At 41.7% G+C, this 22027-nt stretch overlaps 1 protein-coding gene across 2 annotated transcripts; it reads left to right on the forward strand.

Moving 5' to 3' along the window:
* The first annotated feature begins 11 nt into the window (after nt 1–11).
* Nucleotides 12–21893, forward strand: GNPAT (glyceronephosphate O-acyltransferase). Of its 2 annotated transcripts, none has more exons than XM_037391165.1 (16): nt 12–248; nt 3531–3722; nt 6077–6253; nt 7079–7208; nt 9764–9891; nt 10347–10422; nt 11016–11167; nt 11258–11388; nt 12073–12296; nt 14787–15032; nt 15732–15811; nt 18313–18453; nt 19378–19477; nt 19571–19664; nt 20892–20953; nt 21253–21893. In XM_037391165.1, the coding sequence occupies exons 1-16, from the start codon at nt 12–14 to the stop codon at nt 21294–21296; spliced, it is 2214 nt and encodes a 737-aa protein (XP_037247062.1). In that variant the 3' UTR covers nt 21297–21893. The 2 variants fall into 2 exon arrangements, with proteins under 2 accessions (XP_037247062.1, XP_037247063.1); XM_037391166.1 differs by having other exon boundaries at nt 188–248; nt 3534–3722.
* The last annotated feature ends 134 nt before the right edge of the window (nt 21894–22027 follow it).

Genomic DNA, 22027 nt, shown 5'->3' on the forward strand with positions numbered 1-22027 from the left:
TCGCCCCCAAGATGGCGCCGCCCATCGCGCGGTCCCCCCGCCCTCCGCCGCGCCTGCCGCAGCGCGCCGGGCAGCCGAGCCGGGGCGGCGCGGGGCCATGGGCGCTACGGGAGGCGGCTGCGGGCGGGAGGCCGCCGCGACGGGGTAGGGCGGGGGAGCGGGGCGCGGGGCGGCGCGGCGCAGCTCGCAGGACCATGGCGGCGGCGGCGGCGCCCGGGCGGGCGCGGCGAGGGGCGCCCATGTACTCGGTAGGCAGCGGGGCCGGGGGGAGGGGGGCTGCCCGCCTCGCCCCCGCGCCCTGGCGGTGCCGTTCGCTCTGAAGCGGAGTGACGGCGCCAGGCGCGACCTTCCTCGCCGGTCTGGGGCCCGGGGGCCGCGGCGGCCGCGCTCCGCAGGGAGTTCCGAGGCTTGTGGTGGGTGTGGGTGTGTGGCCCGCAGCCTGCCCGGCCCGACCCCGGCGCGGGGGCTGCGGGGGGCGCCGAGGCCTGTCCCGGGCCTTGCGGGGGCAGGTGGCGGCCGGGCGGGACCGCACGTTCCCCCCTCACGACTTCACCTCCCCCGCCGCTGCGCACCCCGAGCCCGCGTCCCCTCAGCTGCTTCCCCAGCACCTGTCGTGTCGCGACAGTCACAGCTCCCGATCCCGAGCGCCGCTTCTCCCCCCGCCCCGAGCGCCGTGAAGCACCGACCAGAGCGGTGGGGCCCACCTTCAGGGAGGTGCTGGCCGGCCTGGCAGATGGTGGCGGCGGTGGAGGGGCTGAAGCGGGTTCTCCTGCGTTGACACCAGTGACCTTGTTTTCCCTCTGCAGCTCCTATGCCAGCCCCAGACCAGGAGATTTGGGTGTGGGTGCTAAACCCCCCTCTCTGCTTGCATTTGGAGGGGGGACTGGGGGAGGAGGGAAACAGCTGGTTTTGCCAGAGGTTCCCAAACTTCTCTCCTGTGCCTCCTTGGCTGTACGCTGCTATCCCAAGCACGATGATCGTGAGCACCCATGTTTTATTGCCGCCGAAGGTTGTACGGAGGCAGGTGTGTTCCAGGCTCCTGCTGTGTTGCTGTTGTGCTTCACCAGGGTTGCAGGAACAGTGCGTGTAGCTGAATTTTCTGATGCCAAGGTCACCAACAGCACATACTCTGTGTGCTCTCTACCAGTTGGCAACTGAAGCTGGACCAGCAGCTCGGCTGTCATGTGTAAAAGCACCGTTCTTCTTTAGCGGTTGGTAAAGTGTGTGTTTTGGCTCCCTCAGCACTACTCATGGACAGGGTATGAAAATAACAATTGCCATGGAGAGCAATCAGTTGCACATCAAATCTGGAAGGGTCAAAAAAGTAGCAGAGAGGTGACTTTTCAATGGGCCATGACCTTTGCAAAAGCACTCACCAGAGCCGTGTTGGGGAACAGCTGTAGCAGCGCGGTGACTGCTGATGTGGCTGATGATACCCGAGCTGAGTGCTGGGTTTCTTTGTCTGGGTTTTGTGTAGTTGCACATCGCAGGATTTAAACTTTGGTAGTTGACCTAAATGTTGCTTAGATTCTTTGAGCAATGACTTGTCACATACTGATCTAAGCAGGTGTATATATAGAGCCACCTAATTTTTCTGATTCTGTTCTGAGCTATCTTTTTTCACGCTTACAGAGCATAAGGGATTTTATTTTCTGTTTTATTTTTAATCATGGGGGTTGATATAAGGTGTCAGTGTCAACAGATGGCTAATACAAACTATTTTCAGTCTTAACAATCTCTTGCAAAACACCAGCTAGCTGAAAGCTGCGGAATAAAGATTGAAAACTGTAATGCTAAATCTTACAGGGGAAAAAACCCTAAAAGTTTTAAATGAATACAGGCCTGGGTTTAATACCTTGTATAGGATTGTTTTAAATGTGCCTGGAGAGTTCATTCTGCAGTTAACTGTGGGACAATTCTCTGAAGTACAGTAATGGAAAGAAAATTTGGATGTTTTCCCAAATGGTACCATAGTAGAAGGATGGTATCCAAATTTGACTCTACTGTGGGGGGGAAATATGAGAAGGTCAAACATTACAGTAGGATTTGTGTTCCCTGATAAAATGAAAATGCCTTTTGATACAATTGAGACTTTGAAGGATTTGTTGTGCTTCTTAAGTGGAGGTATTCCCAATTTGTGGGATTTTTTTTTTTGTTTTGTTTTGCCAAAGTGTCTTGATGAATGAACAGGAACTAAATGTTTGCTCTCTACTTTAAAATGTCAGCTGCTTTGATGGTGTTGCTGATGTGGCTACGGTCAGCTGGCAGTGAAACCTGACTCCCTCTCCAAAGGTTGAAAACCCAGCTGCCATTGCTGGGCATTTTGCTTGTCTGTTCCTGGTGTTCCTCCATGTGTTTGCTGGCCAGGCTTTCCTCTCAACATCAGAAAAGGTCGTTGTAAGAGCTGATGAAACAACATGCTTTATCCTTCATTATCAGGTTGGTTCTGCACAGGTTGTGTATAGGGAGAGGAGGCAGAATGAATGAAAGGGGTGCCTGTGCTACCCTTCAGGTGGTGCTGTAGGGGAAGACATAAGCATTTTTATTTTTAGCATCTTCTTCTAATAAATATACTTGATCACAACCAATACGTCTATATTTATGTTTCACAGAGGCTTGCTGCAGTTGCCTTCCTTGTCTGGTGGCTATTGCTGATGTTTTGAAGTTCAGAGAAATACAGTTTCAGTTATGGAAAGACTGAGGCGTCATTCATACGAACTGTGGTGTTATAGGAGATAATAGGAGACATCTCTCTCCAGCGCAGGGGATGCCTACTGGCTCAAGAGGAGTTTTGTCATCGAGATTTCTGCAGTGGGGTGGATCCACAATTAATTCTTCACGTACTGTTTGCTTTCCTGCTTAGCAGTGGTGTTGGTTGCTTAGAGGCTGTGTTCTCTTTTTACCTATGTGTGCACCATATTGCGTTTTGATCTTCATGTGGCTGATAATGGTTCTTTTGGTTTGTTCCTGCCTGATTGTGTTTTATGTATCTTACGTGCAAGCTTGGGGCAGGCCAACACAGATCACTAATGTCCTTGATGCAGCTAAAAGTAGCAGGGATTATTTTTTTGTGTTCATGATTGTGTTTTTCTAATATCATTCATGGCATTGTCTTCATGCAGCTGTGAGAGTTGGAACCAAAGGTGTTTTAGTTAATACCTATTAATCATGGAGAGGCTGGAGGCAAGGCACTTTAACTTTCAAAGCCCAGGTGTTCTCTTAACTTCTTCCTGTTGGGCAGAATTAAGTAACATGTGGCATAGGGTGATTTGGGGATCTTTGAGGTTGGGAAGGGTTGGGGGTTTGTGTTGGCTTTTTTTTTTTTTTCTCTCTTCTTTTTAGTTTCTGCAGTGTTGTTCCAAGCAGGTAATTGTTCATGCACTGAGAGTGTGGAATGCAGGCTCTATAGAAAGCTAAAAAGAAACCCCAAACACTGCGAAAATGTTGCATGCCATTACCTTGGTACTGCAGCCAAGCAGACCACTGAATGGCTCGAGACAGTGTCTCATTCTATATTTGTATGTTCCTAGCAGAAAGAGCTCACATCAAAGAAAAGAGATGAGTTTGAAGATATCTTGGAGGAAAGACGATTGTCCAGTGACTTGAGATATGCGATGAAATGCTATACTCCTGTGATCTACAAGGGACTTTCACCTTGCAAGCCAAATGCTATCAAAAGTGCTGTTCTCCAGTCAGAGCAAGTTCAATATGTTATCAAGCAGGTGAGTCTGGACACTGAGCTGTAAGACGAGATAAATTGAGCACAGCCAAGATTTCTGTGGCAGCAGGGGAAAAAAAGATTATTGCTGACCTTGTCAAACATGATAGCTGTAGTTGGAAGGATGGTCCAAATAATCAGTAGCTGAAGAGCTGTACTCTGTTGGCAGGAAAAACAAATATCAGTTTACCGTGGACTTGCCACTAAAGCTGTTGGATAGCTCACTGATGAAATAGTGTTTTGAGTTTGTATATACAACACTTCACCACCTAACCTATCTAATGTGCTTGGCTTTCCCCCTGCCCCCTCCTCCACTGTCCTTGCCACAGAACAACACTGTGAAAGTCATAAACACTCTTCTTCTTAATAGACATTTTTGTACCTTGAGGATGCCTTGTAGGGATTTAATAGGCAAGTGGTATATTGATGAATCTGTCATAAATGCTACTTTCCCTAAAATGAGGGTTAAATTTCACAGAGAATTCTTTGAATTAGAAACACTGTCTGAGACGTAACTATTTTTGTTTTGAGATGAAGGGCAGCTGCTACTTTGTAATGAATAAAATATTTTATAGTCAAACTGGCTGATATTTTACATTGTGTTGAAATGGCTGAAATAAAAAGTGTGTGTTAGTTAGCAGAGTAACTATTTTCAGTATTGATGGAAAGTAATTCCAGGCCAATAGAAGTATATATGATGGTTTGGTTAGTCCTGAGTGAGTGGCTACCCTAAAATTTTTCTGTTGTTTTTGTAAATGGTCAGTGTTACCTATGATACATCAAAACCTGTTACAAAGTGACAGACTACACCATGTTCTACAAAGTATATAGCCATCATGAATTGCCAAGTAGTATGAAATAAAATAATAAAAAAAAGAATCTTTCAACTTTAGAAACATTAAAACATTTATTGAAAGAAAATATTTTACAAAGGATTTGATAGGACATTTTTTTGATGTTTTCTTCTGAAGTGCTGCTTTTTTGATGGAAAATTGTTTTCCTGGCTAGTGTCAAGTGGTTGAGGGTGGTTAGCAGACCTGCCATTCCAAACTAGTTATCAGCTTTGCACTAGAGATTACTGGAAGTATCTAACTGAGACTGCCTTTGGCAATATGCCCAACAGTCTATGATCAGTGGGCCTCCTGTCTGGGCAGGGGTTACACAGGCGTAATAGAATTTGTTCTTGTTACAAGTTGCTGAGGTTACTAATGTTCAGTATGTGAAATTAAGTGCATTTGGTTTAGCTTGCTCTATATGACTAGTCTGAGTTTTTGATACCTGATTTTGGGGTGTAAGTGTTTAGTTCTGTAGTGGGTGTGCACTTAATTCACGCAGGATCAGCTGTGTGGTAAGCCTTTTATTGGTGAATGAGAACAGTATCTCTTTCCCATTTAAAATGGTTAAAATAATCAGTTATAGCTACATGTGGAAATACACAGGATGAAGGGTAATGCATTTATTAAAACACGATTGAACCAGTAGATATGATAGTAAGGTGGTATATGGAGGTAGATTGGAGGAGATGGATTTTCTCGTATGTCACAAAATAGAAATAATAGGTAAGCAGTGCTGGTGTTTAAACAGCCATGCTTTTTTGGAGGCTTTTTCTTCTGCCATTCTCTTTCCTCCATGTTCAGTTAAAGGCATGTTCCTCACTCCGTAACAGTAAAAGACTAACTTGCCCATTAAATATTTCTAGAATCAAAGTATCAAATAGGAGGGGCAACCATTATTTAAATCTGTTTTAAGAAACTTCAAAAGGGAGTAAGCATAGCAACAGAAAAAGGATAACTGATATGCAAAGTTTGTAGAGACAGTGCTTTGTATGCATTTCAACTGACCATTGCCAAAGTAATACATTACAAAGAAACTGAATGGTGATAGGGCTGAGGTTCTTCAGCCAAGTCTTAAAAATCTAACCCAAATGCACTTGAAAGTTTTACATTGTGAATATCTCTGCAAACATAGGTTTAATTTTATTAGTCAAAGAAAGTAGCATACAGCCGTCTTCAGACTGATAATATAGGAAGTGTTCTTTGAACTTAGGTCTCCCATGAAGATGCTACAGGCTAAAACATTCAGTTGGTGTGTTTGGGGTGGGGGAGGAAGTTGTTGCGCACCCTGCCCCCCACCATTGAGATCTAAGCTCGTTCTTGCTTTTTGAACAGCTTTAACTTGGCTTTCTCTTGTTGGCTGACGCTGAACGGATTCTGTATGATTAGATGCATGCCTATCACAAAATAAAATCTTGCTGACTACTGCAGTAGTTCTGCCATAATTGTTGTGGCACATAAAACAGCGTGCATGAGCAAGGAGAAGGAAACATCTCACTGCTATTTTGTTTTTGTTTCTCATCAGTTAGCAAAAGAGATGGGAGAATCGCCTGATATTATTCAAGAAGAAGCCATGGAAATCCTGGATGAGATGGGCCACAGCATGCAATTAGGAGCTGTCAGATTTTTTGCCTTTACTCTGAGCAAAATATTTAAACAGCTTTTCCAGAGAGTTTGTGTGAATGAAGAAGGAATGCAGAGAGTGAGTACTGAGGGAGGAAGTTATATTTTCATACCAGTCACTTGAACAAAGACTCTAATCTTTGCACCAAGTAACAAATATGAAAAATAGCCTTTGGAAAAAAAAGACTGCATTTGTGTTTATTACTGCATTTCTTAGTAAATGGATAGGGGGAAAGGCAGATGATACATAAGTATTTGAGAGGCAAACAGTCAGCAGGACTTCTTTTACATTTTCCAAGCACTTTGTGTGGTAAGGAATGCCTTGTGTCAGTGAAAAGAGTTTTTTCTATCTGCTATTTTAAATTTAGTAATGCATTTAGCTGAATTGGGGTTGAAAACTTCATTTTATTTGGCTGAGTGGGTTGGCTGTTCTGCAAAAACCTTCGTACGGCTAAGGGTGGTGAAACACTGTGTGCCTCTGAGGCAGGAGATGCTTTAAGTTTGCCTCAGTCTTCCAGAGAGCTGCTGGCCCCCTGTTTCATTGCATTCATTCATTGTTCTGGAGGGTGTAATGCTTCTCCTGGAAGACAGCAATGTCAGCCCTGACAGCCCTTATTGGGTTTCCCATCCCTATCAGAAGGGATTTGAATTAGACTATCAAGTAGTGAGGTGGCTCTGGCTTTTGAATCTTGTAATGCTTGTGAACCACAGGTTGCTAGTCTGAAAACTACTGCTCCAAGTTTCCTATGGTTCTGTGCTGAAAAAGGTATAGAGCATGTGGACAGAGAAACCACCCTCAAACAAATCAGCTTCTGTTTGCCTTAAAGCCTGTGAAGGTCTGTATTTGCAAATTTCAACAGTCAATAAATGTTGGAACAGTATTGTTTGTGCTGGTTTTTTTTAGTTACAACACGCCATTCAGGAGCATCCCGTTGTACTGCTGCCCAGTCACCGAAGCTACGTAGACTTTTTGATGCTGTCTTACTTGCTATACACGTATGACTTGGCTTTGCCTGTCATTGCTGCAGGAATAGGCAAGTATGTTCTTTTGATGATGTTTTCAGGATTCAGAGAATCAGTAGCAAGGGGTCTGGTAGCTGCTACTATAAGTAGTTGTGTTTAACTTCTGTTCCAAATATGTCTTGTTCAAACCTCCTTGGGTGAGACACTTAACAGTGTCTGAAAGCTTCTCATTGGTGCCGAGTCCAATCAAAGATTATTTTTTTCATAGCAAGTTCACCCAGTAATACCCCGTCTATAGATCCAAGGCTGGGGCAAAGATAGATGTTGTGAAAAAGACTTCTATATTGCTTTTTTGGCCTGGGAACAGGCAAAAACTTGCACAAGATGTACTGTGTATGGAGAATCTTTTGTGATATATGGTTTCAAGTGTTGTCATAATAACCAGATATGACCCTTGCGCTTGTTGCTGATGCAGCTGATTCCCTTGAAGCATTGGCAGAACTCTGTTACGTGGAGTGCTGAGAGCAGAACTGGCTGGGAAAGGAAATTTCACATCAGAGGTCACAATTTTGGACATACTTAATTCTAAAGCAGATTAAGCCAGTATATTTGTGGAGATCAATTCCTGAAGACTTTAACAGTAAATGTCTTCTGAGTTAATGTGCTTTTTGAAAATCTGGACTCTGGCAGCACTTAACTGAGAAACCTCATCTTGGAAGTCTTGGGTATCAACCAGGTCTTCCAAGCAGGCAGACAGCAACCTTAGGTCTGGTGCAGCACTGTAATGTGCATAGGCAAGCTAGCTAAGGTCTGGGAGCCTGCTGCTCTCCTGTAGTCTGCTTTTACAGAGGTTAGGAAGACCAGCAGAAAATTAGCAGAAGCTGGGAGAATGTGCTTGCTAGGGAAGACAAGATTCTGCCGGTCTTTGAGTTAGTGCTATCTTGCCTCTGGGTGCTGCGGGTTAGATTCTGGTGTAATCAGAAGTTGATGTCTCATAGCTGCCTTGATCAAGGTGTTGCAGCTGCTTACCTGTCGCATATTGTTCAGAATCTGGTCACGTGCTGCCATAGGTATCAGTGAAATCCTTTGCTGACTTTTGGATTAGACCCTTTTTGTGTTTTGGGCCTCAAAACAGTATCTTAAGATACTATTAGTTCATCTTAGAGGGATTATTTTTTTAGTGATTAACATTTTTTCAGGTGTTTTGGGGTCAAAGTTCTTCAGAATTAGGGGCTTGCAGCCTGATTAGACTGCTGCACATGTGTAGTATTTTAAATTCCTCTGGAGAAAACACAGTTCCCTATGGTTGTAGTTGTATTTACTGCATACTGTGTTAGAGGTTCACAAGATGCGGTTTACAAACTCACTCTCAAGTGGTACCTGTGCTGAGTGGAGAGACGCTTTTCTGATATAGATGGAAAGTGCCTCTGCTTTGTCAGTTATCGCTTGGCTTCAAGTAGGATGCAGATAGATCTGTGGGGGTTAGCTAAGGGAAGGTAAACAGTTACCAGTAACACCAGAGTACATGCTCATACGGTGCATTAGCGGGAATCTGGCTGGTGCTGGGATTTGGTTTCTATCTCAGGTCTTGGGAGCAGGTCAGATTAGAGGCACAGAGCTGGTGAGGTGGTGTGGGCTTGAAAGGATGCATTTCAGTCCCATTTTGTGGGGTGGCAGTGTGTGGTGGGGAGGGGCGCTGAGCATGGAGTCAGTCCCGGTTGGGTTGTTGAGGACATGGCAGGAGGGTGGGATACAGTCTATGTTGTAGTGAGAGAGGGAGGGTGGTGGGAGATTAAGGGAAGAAGATGGACCTCTGCACATGGGAAGCTCTGACAGCTACTATGGCTGCCCATAGTCCTGTAGCCAGTTTATTTTTATCTATTTTTTTCATATATTTTTACATAGATATCTATCTCACATACATATGTGTGTGTGACATATTATATGACATCTTCAAGGCAGTTATTGTCACTGTTTTAGCTGGAAATGTGAATTTATTTTACCGATCAAATATCTGTTCTCAAGTGTTTCATGGATTGAGGTGGCAAGGAGGTTGAAGCGGCACATGGCCAGCTGATGTGTAGACTTGTTTTAAATGCTTCCCTAATAAATTTGTTAACATTTAAGTGTTTCCTGGTTTTGACAAGTGTTGACCATCACTGCTTAAAACTAGAAAACTAAAAACTTCTAGCCAGTTTGGTGTACAAAGTGATGAGTCAGAATCATAACTAACCAGTTACACTATATTATCCTATTTAATTTCTGTGTCTTCTAGGATATATTTAGTGGTAACTGATTTTTCTGAAGGTGAGAGAGACAATTACTTCAAAACTTAAGTATTTATTATGGTTGAGATCTGGCCATCTAAATTATGAAAATAAATTGCTCTAAGTGAATGCTGCTTACCCAAAAAAAAAGCAAGCATATTATAATATGCCATTCACATTCACATAAGTCTTGCAGACAATCTGAGAGCAAAGAAAGGTATTTGTAACAACAGAATTCTTGGAAGAGATCTTTATTCTGGCAATTGGATCAGTGTATATATAGAAAGTGATTGATTGTGACAGCTGATATTAATCAATAGGTTTTGTGTGTGTGGTTTTGGTGTTTGTTTGATTTTCAGATTTCCTAGGAATGAAGATAGTTGGTGAGCTGCTACGAAGGGCAGGTGCCTTTTTTATGCGACGTTCCTTTGGTGGGAACAGACTCTACTGGGCAGTGTTTGCTGAATATGTAAAAACGATGTTAAGGGTAAATAAACTATTGAACTCTAAAAATGTATGCTTAAGAAATACTTGTTGGAATGATTCATGTGAAATATGCATGATATTATAGCTATGAGGTTGAAAGTCTTCACTGTGATCTGATTAAATGCATTCTACCTCAGAATTACTGTCGGTGAAGAGCATGCATGCACTCTGTTGTTATTATAGTTCAACAGTAGGTACTAAACAAATTGCTGCTCATCACTTGCTTTGGATCATGTGCCTGTATCTCATGACAGACACAGTATTTTTGTTAATTTAACTATATGGTGTGTCAAATGCAATGGATGAATATGAGCTTAGAAATTACTGAAGTTAGATATGCCTGGCTTCCATTAAAAAAACCTTTACTTACATTTTAAGTACTTGAAACTATTTACAGGCAGTAAAGAAGAAAAGTTTTTTTTCTGACCAGCTTTTCTTTTTATTTTACATTTGAAGAGTGGCTATGCCCCAATTGAATTTTTTCTTGAAGGGACTAGAAGCCGCACTGCCAAGACTCTGACTCCAAAGTTTGGTAGGTTTGTTGAACACTTGGAACTTTTTATGATTCTTATATTTTCGTTAGTGGCTATGTGCCACTAACTAAGTTCTTCAGACAGGAAGGGATGTTAAAGTGGTGGGAAACTGGTGAGGCCTGTCAGAATAGTGGAAAACACTATGCTTGGAATTCCAAGGCTATACAAAGAATGGCAATACACGTCTCTAGCACTCTACTGCTTTCTCTCCCTTTGCCCTGTTGTGTACTTAATTGCGTAACTCTTCGCCCTTTTCTTTCTAGAAAATAGGTGTCCCCTGACCAGCAGAGAAATACTGTAAGCTAACTGTAGGAGTAATGGGCAGAAGAAAGATGCTGTTTGAGTGCAGAGCAGCACTGCTGCAAAAAGCACAAACAAGCTGTCCAAATGCATTGCTTACATTTGCCTTCTGTTTTAAAGCTTGAGCAATGTTTTGTGCTTCTGCTTGATTGACAAGAGAACAGGCACAGTGCACACCTATAATCAGTTTCTAAAATTTGAAGGTATCTTTTTCAAAGTTAAATTGCCGTTGCTTTTCCTTCCTCAAAAAAGACAAATGGTTCACTTTTTTCTTTTTTTTTTCAATTTGCAGGTCTTCTCAGCATTGTGATGGAACCATTTTTTAAACGTGAAGTCTTTGACACGTACCTTGTTCCCATCAGCATCAGTTATGAGAGGATATTAGAAGAATCTCTCTATGCATATGAACTCCTGGGAGTCCCAAAGCCCAAAGAATCTACATCTGTATGTAAATTCCTTAAGAACAGAACATAGGTGGATGTATATACACCCTGTGGCACCAAAATTTGAGTTTTACTCTTCCCATTTTCATAGGGGTTGTTAAAAGCCAGAAGAATCCTCAGTGACAATTTTGGTACCATACATATCTACGTTGGCCAGCCGGTATCACTTAGAACCTTGGCATCTGGGAGAATCAGTCGGTGCCCATACAATTTGGTTCCCAGGTACCACATCTTTCCGTGGTGTATGCCTAGGAAAAGCATTTGTTTAGTCCTCACCTATGTAAAATAATGAAGATATTCTCTTGTACTTTGTTTTCAACTTCTCTCCCCTCCCCTCCATCTGACTATTCAGACCGCCGAACCTGTTTTGTCTGAGCAGAGGTTTATCGTGCTTGTGATTGGGTGTTTCTGAAACAGGTTGTTACTTGAATAGCTTTGCACTGTGACGAGAAGATGCCATTTTAAAATTTAATGTGATACGTGAGCCAGGCAAAGCTCTGTTTTCTGAGAATTTGGTGGTTTTGCCACTTAAAAGTTCTGCCTTTCTCTCCCTTCTTGCTTTATTACTGCAAAGTGTGTTATGTGATCATGTGCCAGGGACCTGTAGTTATGACTGGATTGGGTGGCTTTTGCAATTTGTTATATAAAACACAATGCTTTTGAATTTTATTTCGAGATAGCAAGTGCACAGCATCAATACAGAGAGATGTGTTTCAAATAGTGTCATGAAGCTACTGATGTTATGCTCTGTACTTCTGTTCTACACAGGACATAGAATCACCCTCCAGATGTTAGGTGCTGTAAAGTAGTTATAGATCCAGGAGCAATATGGAAGAAATAAGGAAGGGTGTGATTTATATTCCAGTTTTTGGAGCGCTTGACCTTGAATTGCATTGTTCTTTTCAGGCATCTTCCCCAAAAGCCATCTGAGGATATCCAAGAATTTGTCAGTGACGTAGCTTATAAAATGGAGCTCCTGCAAATAGAAAACATGGTTTTGAGCCCATGGGTGCTAGTTGCTGCTGTCCTGCTCCAGAATTTGCCAGCCATGGATTTTGAACTTCTAATAGAAAAAACCCAGTGGCTTAAAGGCTTAACTCAGACTTTTGGAGGATTCGTTGAATGGCCTGGTATGCAGAGAAAGTGTTATTTCTATTCCTTCTGTTGTTTATGAAGGATAAATTATATTTCTGTGGAAGCACTGTATGGTGACAACTTTACAGCATGTTTTCTCGGAGTTGTAAATGGATTTTAGGATATGCTAAAAAATGATGCTAAAACCTGACAGGTTCTGACTTAGCCTGTAGAAGATAATACTTTGAAAAACAGTTAGGTGGAAGCAGAACAGATATTTTAGTTATATCCTGAGGTGTGGATGAAGGGGAAATTATAAGGTATTTCTATTAGAGCACTGAGATTTGCCTAGTGTCTGTCTTTCTGAATGCAGCAGTTAACTTGCTGTAATGCTATATTTATTGCTTGATACTGACTATAGTGTAAGTTGTTACTGTGGCAAAGAACTAGTGGAAACAAATGGGTGAGAGAAAATCAAAACTAAGTTGTCTATTTATTTTTAAATTCTGCTTTATCCCCAGAAACACTGATGACACTTGGGTAGAAGGCTTCTTTGGTCATTTTATTTATATATTTACATACACACACACACACTCTTTATATATGTTATGTATATGTATATATTGGCTTATGAAAGGCTGATTCTCCTTCCAAACTATCTGAACAATTGTTTTAAACTTCTGTCTGTGAACGAAGGTGACACAGGTAACTAATTTCAGAGCCTTAGGACATTAGTAGTAAAACTAGCAAAGAAAAAATAATGTGTAATGCAAGTATGTTTACCTTTTCACTGTAGGTAGACTTAAGCTATGGATCTTTGCTTTTGTAGTTGTGTATAATCAGGGTTCCCTCTCACTACTGCAATAAAGAAATAGGAGCAGGCTATAGTTATAACAGAACTCCGTCATTTCTGGAAAACCACTTCTCCTTTCAGGGGTCTGCACTGCAGTGAATGCAGACAAGGTCTGCTTCTGCCAAACTGGTAAAAGGAAGAATTTCATGGCAATATTTAAACGTTGTTTAGAATCTTACCGTACAGTAAACTGAAAAACATAACCACATTTGGGTTTGCTTATTTATTTTGTTTATTTTCTTAGCAACAGTGAGGAAGCTTTCACTTTAGTAGAGTTGAGATGTAGTCAGGGAATAGCAAATAAGCATGGTGATGAAATAGAGCAATGACAACAACTGAGCAGATTTTGTTGGGAGTGTGCTGGCCCTGCTCTAGGCATCAGTTGCCTAGAAACAAGAGTTTGTTGTTTTGTTTTCAATGGTATTCAATTTGAAAGAATAAATACATTTTAAAGGCTAACTTAGCAACATCACCAAGTCAGCAACTACACGTACCCTGTCCATTCCTCTGTCTCCAGACAGCTGGTTGTTTCTGCCTTTGTCATACTGGTTGGTTGTTACAAGCAGAACATTTGCTTGGCTGTTAGAAATTTTATCTTAAAAACAGGAACTGCAAAATTACTTGCTCAGGCTTCTGCTTTTTACTGCATCAGGAAACTTGGGAACTTGAGCAGAACTGGAACAAAGTAGGCTGAAGGAGCAAAGAAGATGCAAGGAGATTCTATGTGAAATATATGTTAAGGGGAAAGAATACAAAATTATGGTTTTTTTCTATCAGAGGCTATATGGATTTGATACGCTTGTGGTGTTGTGAACATGTAAAGTGTATTTTAGTGTTCAATAAGAAGTTTTTATTGCTTCTTTCCTTGCTTACCAGAGTTCACATTTGTCACAGGGAATGTTTTGATAGTGTTTAAAGTGTAAAGTGTTCTAAAAAGGTGACTGTATTTTCAAGACTTGAGATGCTGCTCTTTATCTGAATAAAGTTTGTGGTGTGTCACACTGACAAAAAAGCCTGACCAAAGCCCAGAGGTTTGTGGAACTCACGCCTGCCTGCAGAGAACTTTGCTGTTAAAAAAAACCAAACCCCACAACAAACCCAAACCCGCACACTTCCTTGCTTTAGGCATTTTAAAAGGGTTGTCTTATGAAATTAGAAGAGGTTTGGGTTTAAGTACAGTCTGGTTTCTCTTTGAGCAGGCATATAATGTTAATGATACTTACATTAGGATTTCTTTAAACTTAATTTGGGGTGACGCCTTCCTTGTATGTGAGAACTGAGGAAAAACATTACCAAGATTTGTGCATCTGATTCAAAACTTGTAGTGTCAAAAATGCCTAAGCAGAAGTATGGTCTCTGTTTCTTTACCGATTAGTGTGTCTATCCTCTTTTATTTGGAGGCTCAGAATACTTGTTCCAGAGACAAAGGAAGTATTTTTCATTGTTAGCAAGTGGAAGAATTTAAAGTGCTTTCATTAGAGAAATGTCAAGTATTTTTCCTCTCCCCCATCTCATAGTATGCCTAGGCTGCCAGTTCCTGGTGTGGATTATTTTATAACGTTTCTCTAACAATGTTTGATTTAATAATTGGTCTTCAGTGATAAAACTTCATGAAATTCTGGTGCATTTTAGGCTGTTTCAATACCGTTATGTTCCCTTTTGCATCTTCCTGAGTGTTGCCTTCTCCTGCTAGATAACCTGTGTGCCAAAAAAGCAGTCATATCTGGCCTCACCCTGCATTCAAACATTGCTCGGCTTGTCAATGGCCACGTGGTCCTAAATGATAAAGGAGTGGAAGATGGAGCCGTAGGGGAAATCGTCTTTAAGCGTGCTCTGGCCATCCTAATGTGTGCCACCTACAGAAACCAGCTGCTGAATGTGTTTGTGCGTCCATCTCTGGTGGCAGTTGCCTTGCAGATGACAAGCAGCTTCAGAAAAGGTATGTTTGGGTAGCCCTGAGTCTGCTGGCTTTGCTCCTTGTGCTGTCAGCTGTGAGAGGAGCATGAAGTTCCTGTGACAGCTGGTGGGAGCTACCTGAGACCGTTATACTCTGGATAAGGTCCCATGACATCAGGTGGATGTGTTGGGAGGGGATGGGGGTATTTTACTTGCTTTTTTTGTTTGTTTACCCTTTGATACTTTTGAAAGCAGGTATATTGTGTTGAGAGGGCAGGGTTAAGAAGAGCTGATCCCAGTTCCTCAGTGTCTGACTTTGTTGGAGTTGAGCAGACTAGCACAGCTCACACTTGCATGCAGTACAGCCAGTTTGCAGTCTTTCTTCTCTTCCCACTACTATTTCTGAAGTATTTCAATGTTTTCCAATTCTTGGCTCTTAAAGAAACTTCACAGGATAAATACCTTAGTTTTGTGCAGCATCTGATTACGTGGTATTTAATGCATGTTCTGAGAAGCTACAACTCCCTGCTCTTTCCTTTTGGTAACAGTTGGATCAAGTGCTTAGAGTGCTTGGATGTTCTGTTGCAGTGGTTTCTGCTGTATTACGTATGTATGCTTTTAACGTCAACTCCAGATTTTATCTGAAGTGGGTACTCCCTTTAAAATAAGGAGTAAATGGCTTTTCACTTACATGTTTAAAATTATGTTTTTATACAACAATACTTTACAATATTTTTTTCAGAGGAAGTCTATAGCTGCTTCAGCTTCTTGAGAGATGTTTTCTCTGATGAATTCATCTTCTTTCCTGGCATTTCATTGAAGGTAAAAACATGCTTTATACAAAAATACTGATAGTCAGTAACACAGCCAACTAAAATAGCATCTGATATCAGGGCTTTGCCAAACAAGTGCTTTGCGATAAACACAGTGATATCAACTTGATCTGTAAGTGGGAGGGAGAACTTAACAGGGGATCATTTGGTTAGTTGCAAAACATTGTCTGAATCCACAAGGTTGTGTATGCAACCTTTTTTTTCTCCCTCTATTCCAGTAAAAAAATAAAAATCCAGAAATGGCTCAATTCTGAACAACTAAAATGAACTGTAGCAGAAGTTTGGCTTTTTTTTTTATAAAGCTACCAGTCTCCTAGCACAGATATAAAAATGTACATAAAGCAGTCTTTTAAATGAAGTGTAAATACTGTCCTGTTGCTCTTTCAGTTATGAAAGAGAACTTAGGCTGTGAAGAAAACAGTGTTAATGTAGATTTAATTTAATTTGGTCACAGAGTGGGTATGTTCTGTCAGTGCAGAAGCAAAACAGTAATTTTCATTGAGGGTACACCTGGATAATTTTTCTTCAAAGCTTTTGCAGACTGTGCGGCAGAGGGGCACTGCTGCTCTTTCGGAAGGTTAAACTATAGGTGTTATACCAATTAATGATCAACCATTGTATGCCCTTGTTACCTTTGACAAATAGAGTACGCAGTTCTACATTTAAGTGCCTGTTGTCCTCTGGTTGATTATACCCCTTCTAGGGTAGCTGTGATCAGTTGTTTTGTGTAGCTCCACGTGTGTGGTCTGTGATGCAGGGCTACCAGAGAACTGTGCCAACACCCAGTGCCTCATCGGTTAGCGCACGCCTCTGCACCCGCCTCTACCCACCGCTCCTCAACTGCACCGCATGGTGGTATCTGCTCTGTAGCGTTTGTGCAATGGCTCAGGTGCCTCTTATACCCTGAACTCTGAAGGTTTCGATGTCCCTGTGCATTAACAGGCTTATTTTTAATATTTGATGGTTTATGGTTGAGCCCTTTTTAGCTTTTTATTACTGGCATTTATCTCGTGTAGATTCAAATAAGTACATTGTGAGCACTATGAGGTGAGTGCTTATAGTAGGGCTTGATTTACATTTCTGCAGCCAAAATCTTCTACAGAGTTGAGGTGATGCAGCCTGTGAAGGTTTTTGAAGGGCGAACTTTCCTGATAGCATAAGCGTCCTTCTTAGAGTCTTATAGAAGCTTTAGTTGCAACCTGTTTGCTTGAAAAGAGTTTCCCATCGTTTCACTCGCCCCATACAACCATACTCCTATGAAGCCAGTATTATTCCAGCATACTGCCTTCTTGCAAGGCTCAGTACATCTGCGTGCTCTTCTAACACAGCTGGACCCAGGCAAGCTGTGAAAACTGCAGGCAGCACTTTGCTCTCTGTAGGACTTGGCGTGTCAGTTTGTACACATCCTGCTGGGTCAAAGCTGGCTCTAGTCCAGCCAGCTTGAAATGCAGGTGAGCACAAGTTTATTAGTAAAAAAACTGGTTCAACGTTACACCCAATATAAACTGGTAAGTCCACGTGTAGTTTTTATTTGGATTTAAAACTGGTTAAACGTGACTTTTATCAACACTAAGGCCAAATATCTGATGGTGATACCTGTGATCTTTCCTGCATTAAAAAAAGAGAGAAGTATAATTTTCCTGAGACTCATCAAGACTTGCAAATTATATTAAAATCTTACAGATTTTTATATAGAAGAGAATTTGGCCTTTTTTTTAAAGGCCGATGGGCACTGTTATGTTTAGTTTTCATTGTTAGCAACTGTTGCCTTTTGCAGCTTTTCTTAAGTACCAGGACCAAGCAGGGAACAGGAAGGTGACTGGCTATGACTGACTTTACTGGAGTCAAATGAAGGAGTCACTGTAATGTTGAGGGATCTCTTAGCAGCCCACCCCTCTAGTTGTCCATGTGTCTGCCATGTCTGTGTCCCACCCTCTCATGTTCTTTGTGTGTGTGTGTGTCCTGTGTCCCCTCCCTTTTTATGCCCATGTTGGCAGTAAAATGGTTTTGTCATTGACATTTCCGTAATTTGTAACTTTTGGCCATTGTGTTGCCTCTTTTGCAGAGGGCAGGTCAGTGAACTACGTTATCGTTTATCACAAACAGTGGACATGAGATAAAGGCAAACCCTGACTTTACAAATAAATAAAGAACACCCACAGAAAAAACCCTAAACCAGACAACCTGGCCCTATTCTGACAAAATCCTGAGGGAGCTCAGGCTCGCTGTTACAATACCAGCCACAAGCTGTTTTCTTTGTTCCTAGGCGTGTTGTGCATTGAGATATGGCTGTGTTTTAGAACATGTTCCCACTGCCTTTTTATAAGGGTGGTTTTGGTATATAGGAAAATGTTGATTGGAGTCTCTTGAGGACCAAGTTCAGTAATAAAAGTGGTGTCCTGTTGTGGTTTTATTGTTGTTGATTTTGTGGGGAAAGGTAGCTGCACTTACTGTAGATGTCAGAACTTCAGTTACGGTTCTCTCTCCCAGGATTTTGAGGAAGGATGTTTTCTACTCGCAAAATGTGATGCCATTCAAACAAGTCAACAGGAAATCTACCCTACTGACAAAGGAAGTTGTATAGTATCTTTCTTGTCAGCTATGTTTAGACCTTTTGTGGAAGGTTATCAGGTATGTTGTTGTTCAGAAAATTATCCTTTTTTTCTTCCTCCTGTGTTTTACAGGGAAACTAGGATAGCTGTGATACTTCTGCTGTATAAAGAGTGACTGTTTTTATGGCTGGGGAGTGCAAGAGCTGAGAAATCGCAGTAATTAATATCTTAAACCACCACCCTCTCCCTAGGATCCTGATTTCAGCTTTTGGCTCAGACTCTTCCAGTTGACTAAATTGTAATGTGATGGCCTGTTATGGATTTATAAGCTTCATGGGGAGTGTGCTGCTATCAGGTTCATTGCTTTTTCTTATGAGGAGCTCTTGCTTAGTTCATTTTATGTGGGCTGTCCTGCCAAGTATGGAAATGAGTTTGCATCTCGTATCTAATAGCTTTTTGGGGAATTATTAATGGCATCCGTATAGCTCCTTAAATAGTTTTGGTTTTCCAAGTTTTTAATAAGACTGAACACTTAGATTAAGCAACGTAATAAGCAAAGTATGCAAAAACACAGGCTAAAATCTGAGATACGTCAGCATAAGATTGGTGGTGCTGTAGACATTTGAACCTAGTGGTATCTGTTAATGATCGGGTGTGTGACTTGGGCTGAACTTGTACTGATCTGCCCAGGTTTTCCCAACTGTAAAACAGCTATTGCTTTAAAAAAATTACACTGTTTTTGATTGTGAGAACAGGAATGTTAAACTAATGTCTAAGGTAACTATTATAGTAATACTGAATCTTATTTATTTATTTTACTTAGGATTCTCATGCCTGTTAAACAGTAATAAAAATTCCAGGTGCTCTGTTTAAGGATACCTTTTGAGTTCCTCTCCTGCCCTTTTCAAAGTTTAACAGTAGTACTTATGAGGACATGTCTGAAATTCATAACAAGCTGACAATCAAAAGAAAAGAAGTGCTAATTGTTTTTTTTTATCGTTAGCTAATTTTCAGATACCTCTCAAAGGAAACAAAAGAAGCCTTCACCGAGAAGCAGTTTATACCTGGAGCACGCAACTTTGTTTTTCAACTTCTTGAGAAGGGTGTGTACAGCCGTTATAAAATATGATTTTGCAAGTGTAGCCTGTTAATGGACAGTGATAAAGCTTTCAACTGTGTTTCTGCTTTCTCTGTAGGGAATACGCAGTGTTACGAAGCGCTGTCTTCTGACATGCAGAAAAATGCCTTAGCAGCTCTTGTGCAACTAGGTGCAGCAAAGAAGAAGAAAATGTAAGAGCACTGGCTTTTTGGTGTATAGAAGTCCGTGTGTGGTCTTACTGGCAATTCTTAATGACTAAGCTATTAGTATGAAGCAGAACAGTAGAATCTCAACTGCCTGAGCACCAGTCAACTGAAGGCTGATTTGATTTACCTGAGTCGTGGTGGAGACCCAGCTAATTCCTTTCTGTACATGTTTTAGAAGCAGAGGTGCACCACACACCCCCACCCCCACCCCCACACACCCTTCCCGGTGAAAAGACTCCTGTGGGACCCAACAACAAAATGCATTAACTCGCTAGCAGGCTGTTCTGACTCCCTTTTTACCTTTTGGTTTTCAAAGTTTCTCCCAAGGCTTTGGTAAGCAAAGAGAACAGTCTTGCTTATTTTTAATAAAAGAGTTACTCTGTGTGTTACAGTATGCCTCATCAGGCAATGTAAGCAATAATCAAGGATACTACTAATTTGGGGGGGGGGGGGTCAGCACTAACATCACAGAGCAACTTAACTGAAAGCTTAGTCATTAAAGTCTTTATATACAGTTCATAGTTTATAGACCTAAGATTAAAAAACAGGTATTGTTACACAAAAATGCAGTGACATGCATTCCTGTTACCAAATGAATTTGTGTTGTGGTGCTTCTTAACGGTGTTTAGAAGTATAACTATGGGAGTCCCTGATACAACAAGTCCCCTCATCGTCTTGAGCGTTTCACAGAACGTAGTTGGCAGCTGATGACCCTGAGCTATTTCCTGAACAGAGGCATAAGAAAATGTATCAGTTAAGGCTTGTAGCGCTCTTGGAAAGTGCTCAAAGTACTGTTGTAACATCCCCTGCCATGTCACTGTGCTAGGTGTAGATGTCTGTAAATATATTCCCCTTTCAATCAAGTGCAACAGAATTTGGTATCAGCTGAAGATTTGGTGCTGTTTTGCAAGAGTCTTGAAAATTACAGGACTGAAAACAAACAAAAACTCTCTTCGTGCAGTTGTCCCTATTAAAAACTGAGGGGGGAGAGAGACATGGGGACTTGTGAACAAGAGGAAGGATAAAGAAACTGTAACTATCCTTGAGTACAATCTGATTAGAAGTCTGCCATGTCCTTAAAATTGATATGTATGCTGTTAGGATGAAAAATTTGATGTAGTTACGAAAATGTTTAATTCTGATTATTTATGTAGAAATGACCGGAACAAGAAATATTCATTGAAGAAAAAAGGGTTTTTCTTTTAACTGTAGGTCCAATGGATTCACTTACAATGTAAATCAAGAGGCTGTTAATAAAATCCTGGACATGTTTGGTAAGTGTTCCCTAATTAAGTTGAAAAGAGCTTCTCAAATTACGAATTACTTTGGACAGTGCACATACATTAGATGTAGTGGTTTTTCCCTAATAACTGGTTCCTTAGATTTATCTATATAACAATCCTACTGATATTTTCTTTACAATACTTTGTGTCATTGACTGCAGCTTGGAATCTCCCTTTTGTATTTGAAATATGAAGCCGAAGGACTGAGGAACATAAAAAGTAGTTTAATGGAGTGGTATTTACGGCATTTTGATGATAAGTGTGTACTTTTTTTCTTTCTCCCCTGTTAGACGCTAGGATACCTGTACAGAAACCTGTGGCAGCGCGACTCTGAGTGGCTCCTGATGCTGCGACGGGACATAAGCGGCTGCTGAGAACCCGGACCGCTGCGGCCGGAGCAGGGGCAGGGGGAGGCGGGGGTCCCCCTGCCCGGTGAGCGGGGTGATGTTTTCTGGCTGGGCAGCTCTCCCTTACCACTTACAAACCGTTGCCGTGAGGGTTAGAGTTGTATTTGTATCCTCACTGTCGTTTTGTTTTTTGAAAACAGATTACACATTGTCCTTTTTTTTTTTTTTTTTTTTAATATATATATATATTTAAAGAGATGTGTAATGGCTACTTAAATGCATTTTTCTAGACTTGGAAGAAGGAACGTGATTTCGAATATTTCATGGATGTGAAAATGTAACAGGGAATTAAAAGACTTGCTATTAAAATTAATATTTAGAGAAGTACGTTGCTGGCTGGCTACATGTTAGCATAAGGCTCTTGGAACCGAGAGCGCAAATCAGATCTTGGGCCACAGCCAGAAGTGCTGATTGCGTTGGGTTTGTTGGTTGACTGTGGGGGTTTTTTAGGCAACTCGGCATTACTTTAATTACTTCATGAATGTTGTATTTAAAAACTGAATTAAAGCAGCGTCGTTAACCTGTGTGTGATCTCTCCCGCTGGCCTCCCGGGGCGCCGCCTGCCGCCCTGCCCGCCGCGGCTCCCTCAGCGAGCCCCGCCCGCGCCGCGCGGGGGGAAGAGGAGCGCGGGGCCCTTGCCCCGCCCACCGCGGCCGTT

This window comes from Falco rusticolus, chromosome 6, assembly GCF_015220075.1.
Source record: "Falco rusticolus isolate bFalRus1 chromosome 6, bFalRus1.pri, whole genome shotgun sequence".
Taxonomy (NCBI): Eukaryota; Metazoa; Chordata; class Aves; order Falconiformes; family Falconidae; genus Falco; species Falco rusticolus.

Bases quoted from the DNA above. Each gene is read 5' to 3' on its own strand.
- GNPAT (XM_037391165.1), top strand. From the start codon at position 12: ATGGCGCCGCCCATCGCGCGGTCCCCCCGCCCTCCGCCGCGCCTGCCG. The intron at 11,168-11,257 runs GTATGTAAATTC...CCATTTTCATAG, and splicing joins AGCCCAAAGAATCTACATCT to GGGTTGTTAAAAGCCAGAAG. The intron at 20,954-21,252 runs GTAAGTGTTCCC...CTCCCCTGTTAG, and splicing joins TAAAATCCTGGACATGTTTG to ACGCTAGGATACCTGTACAG.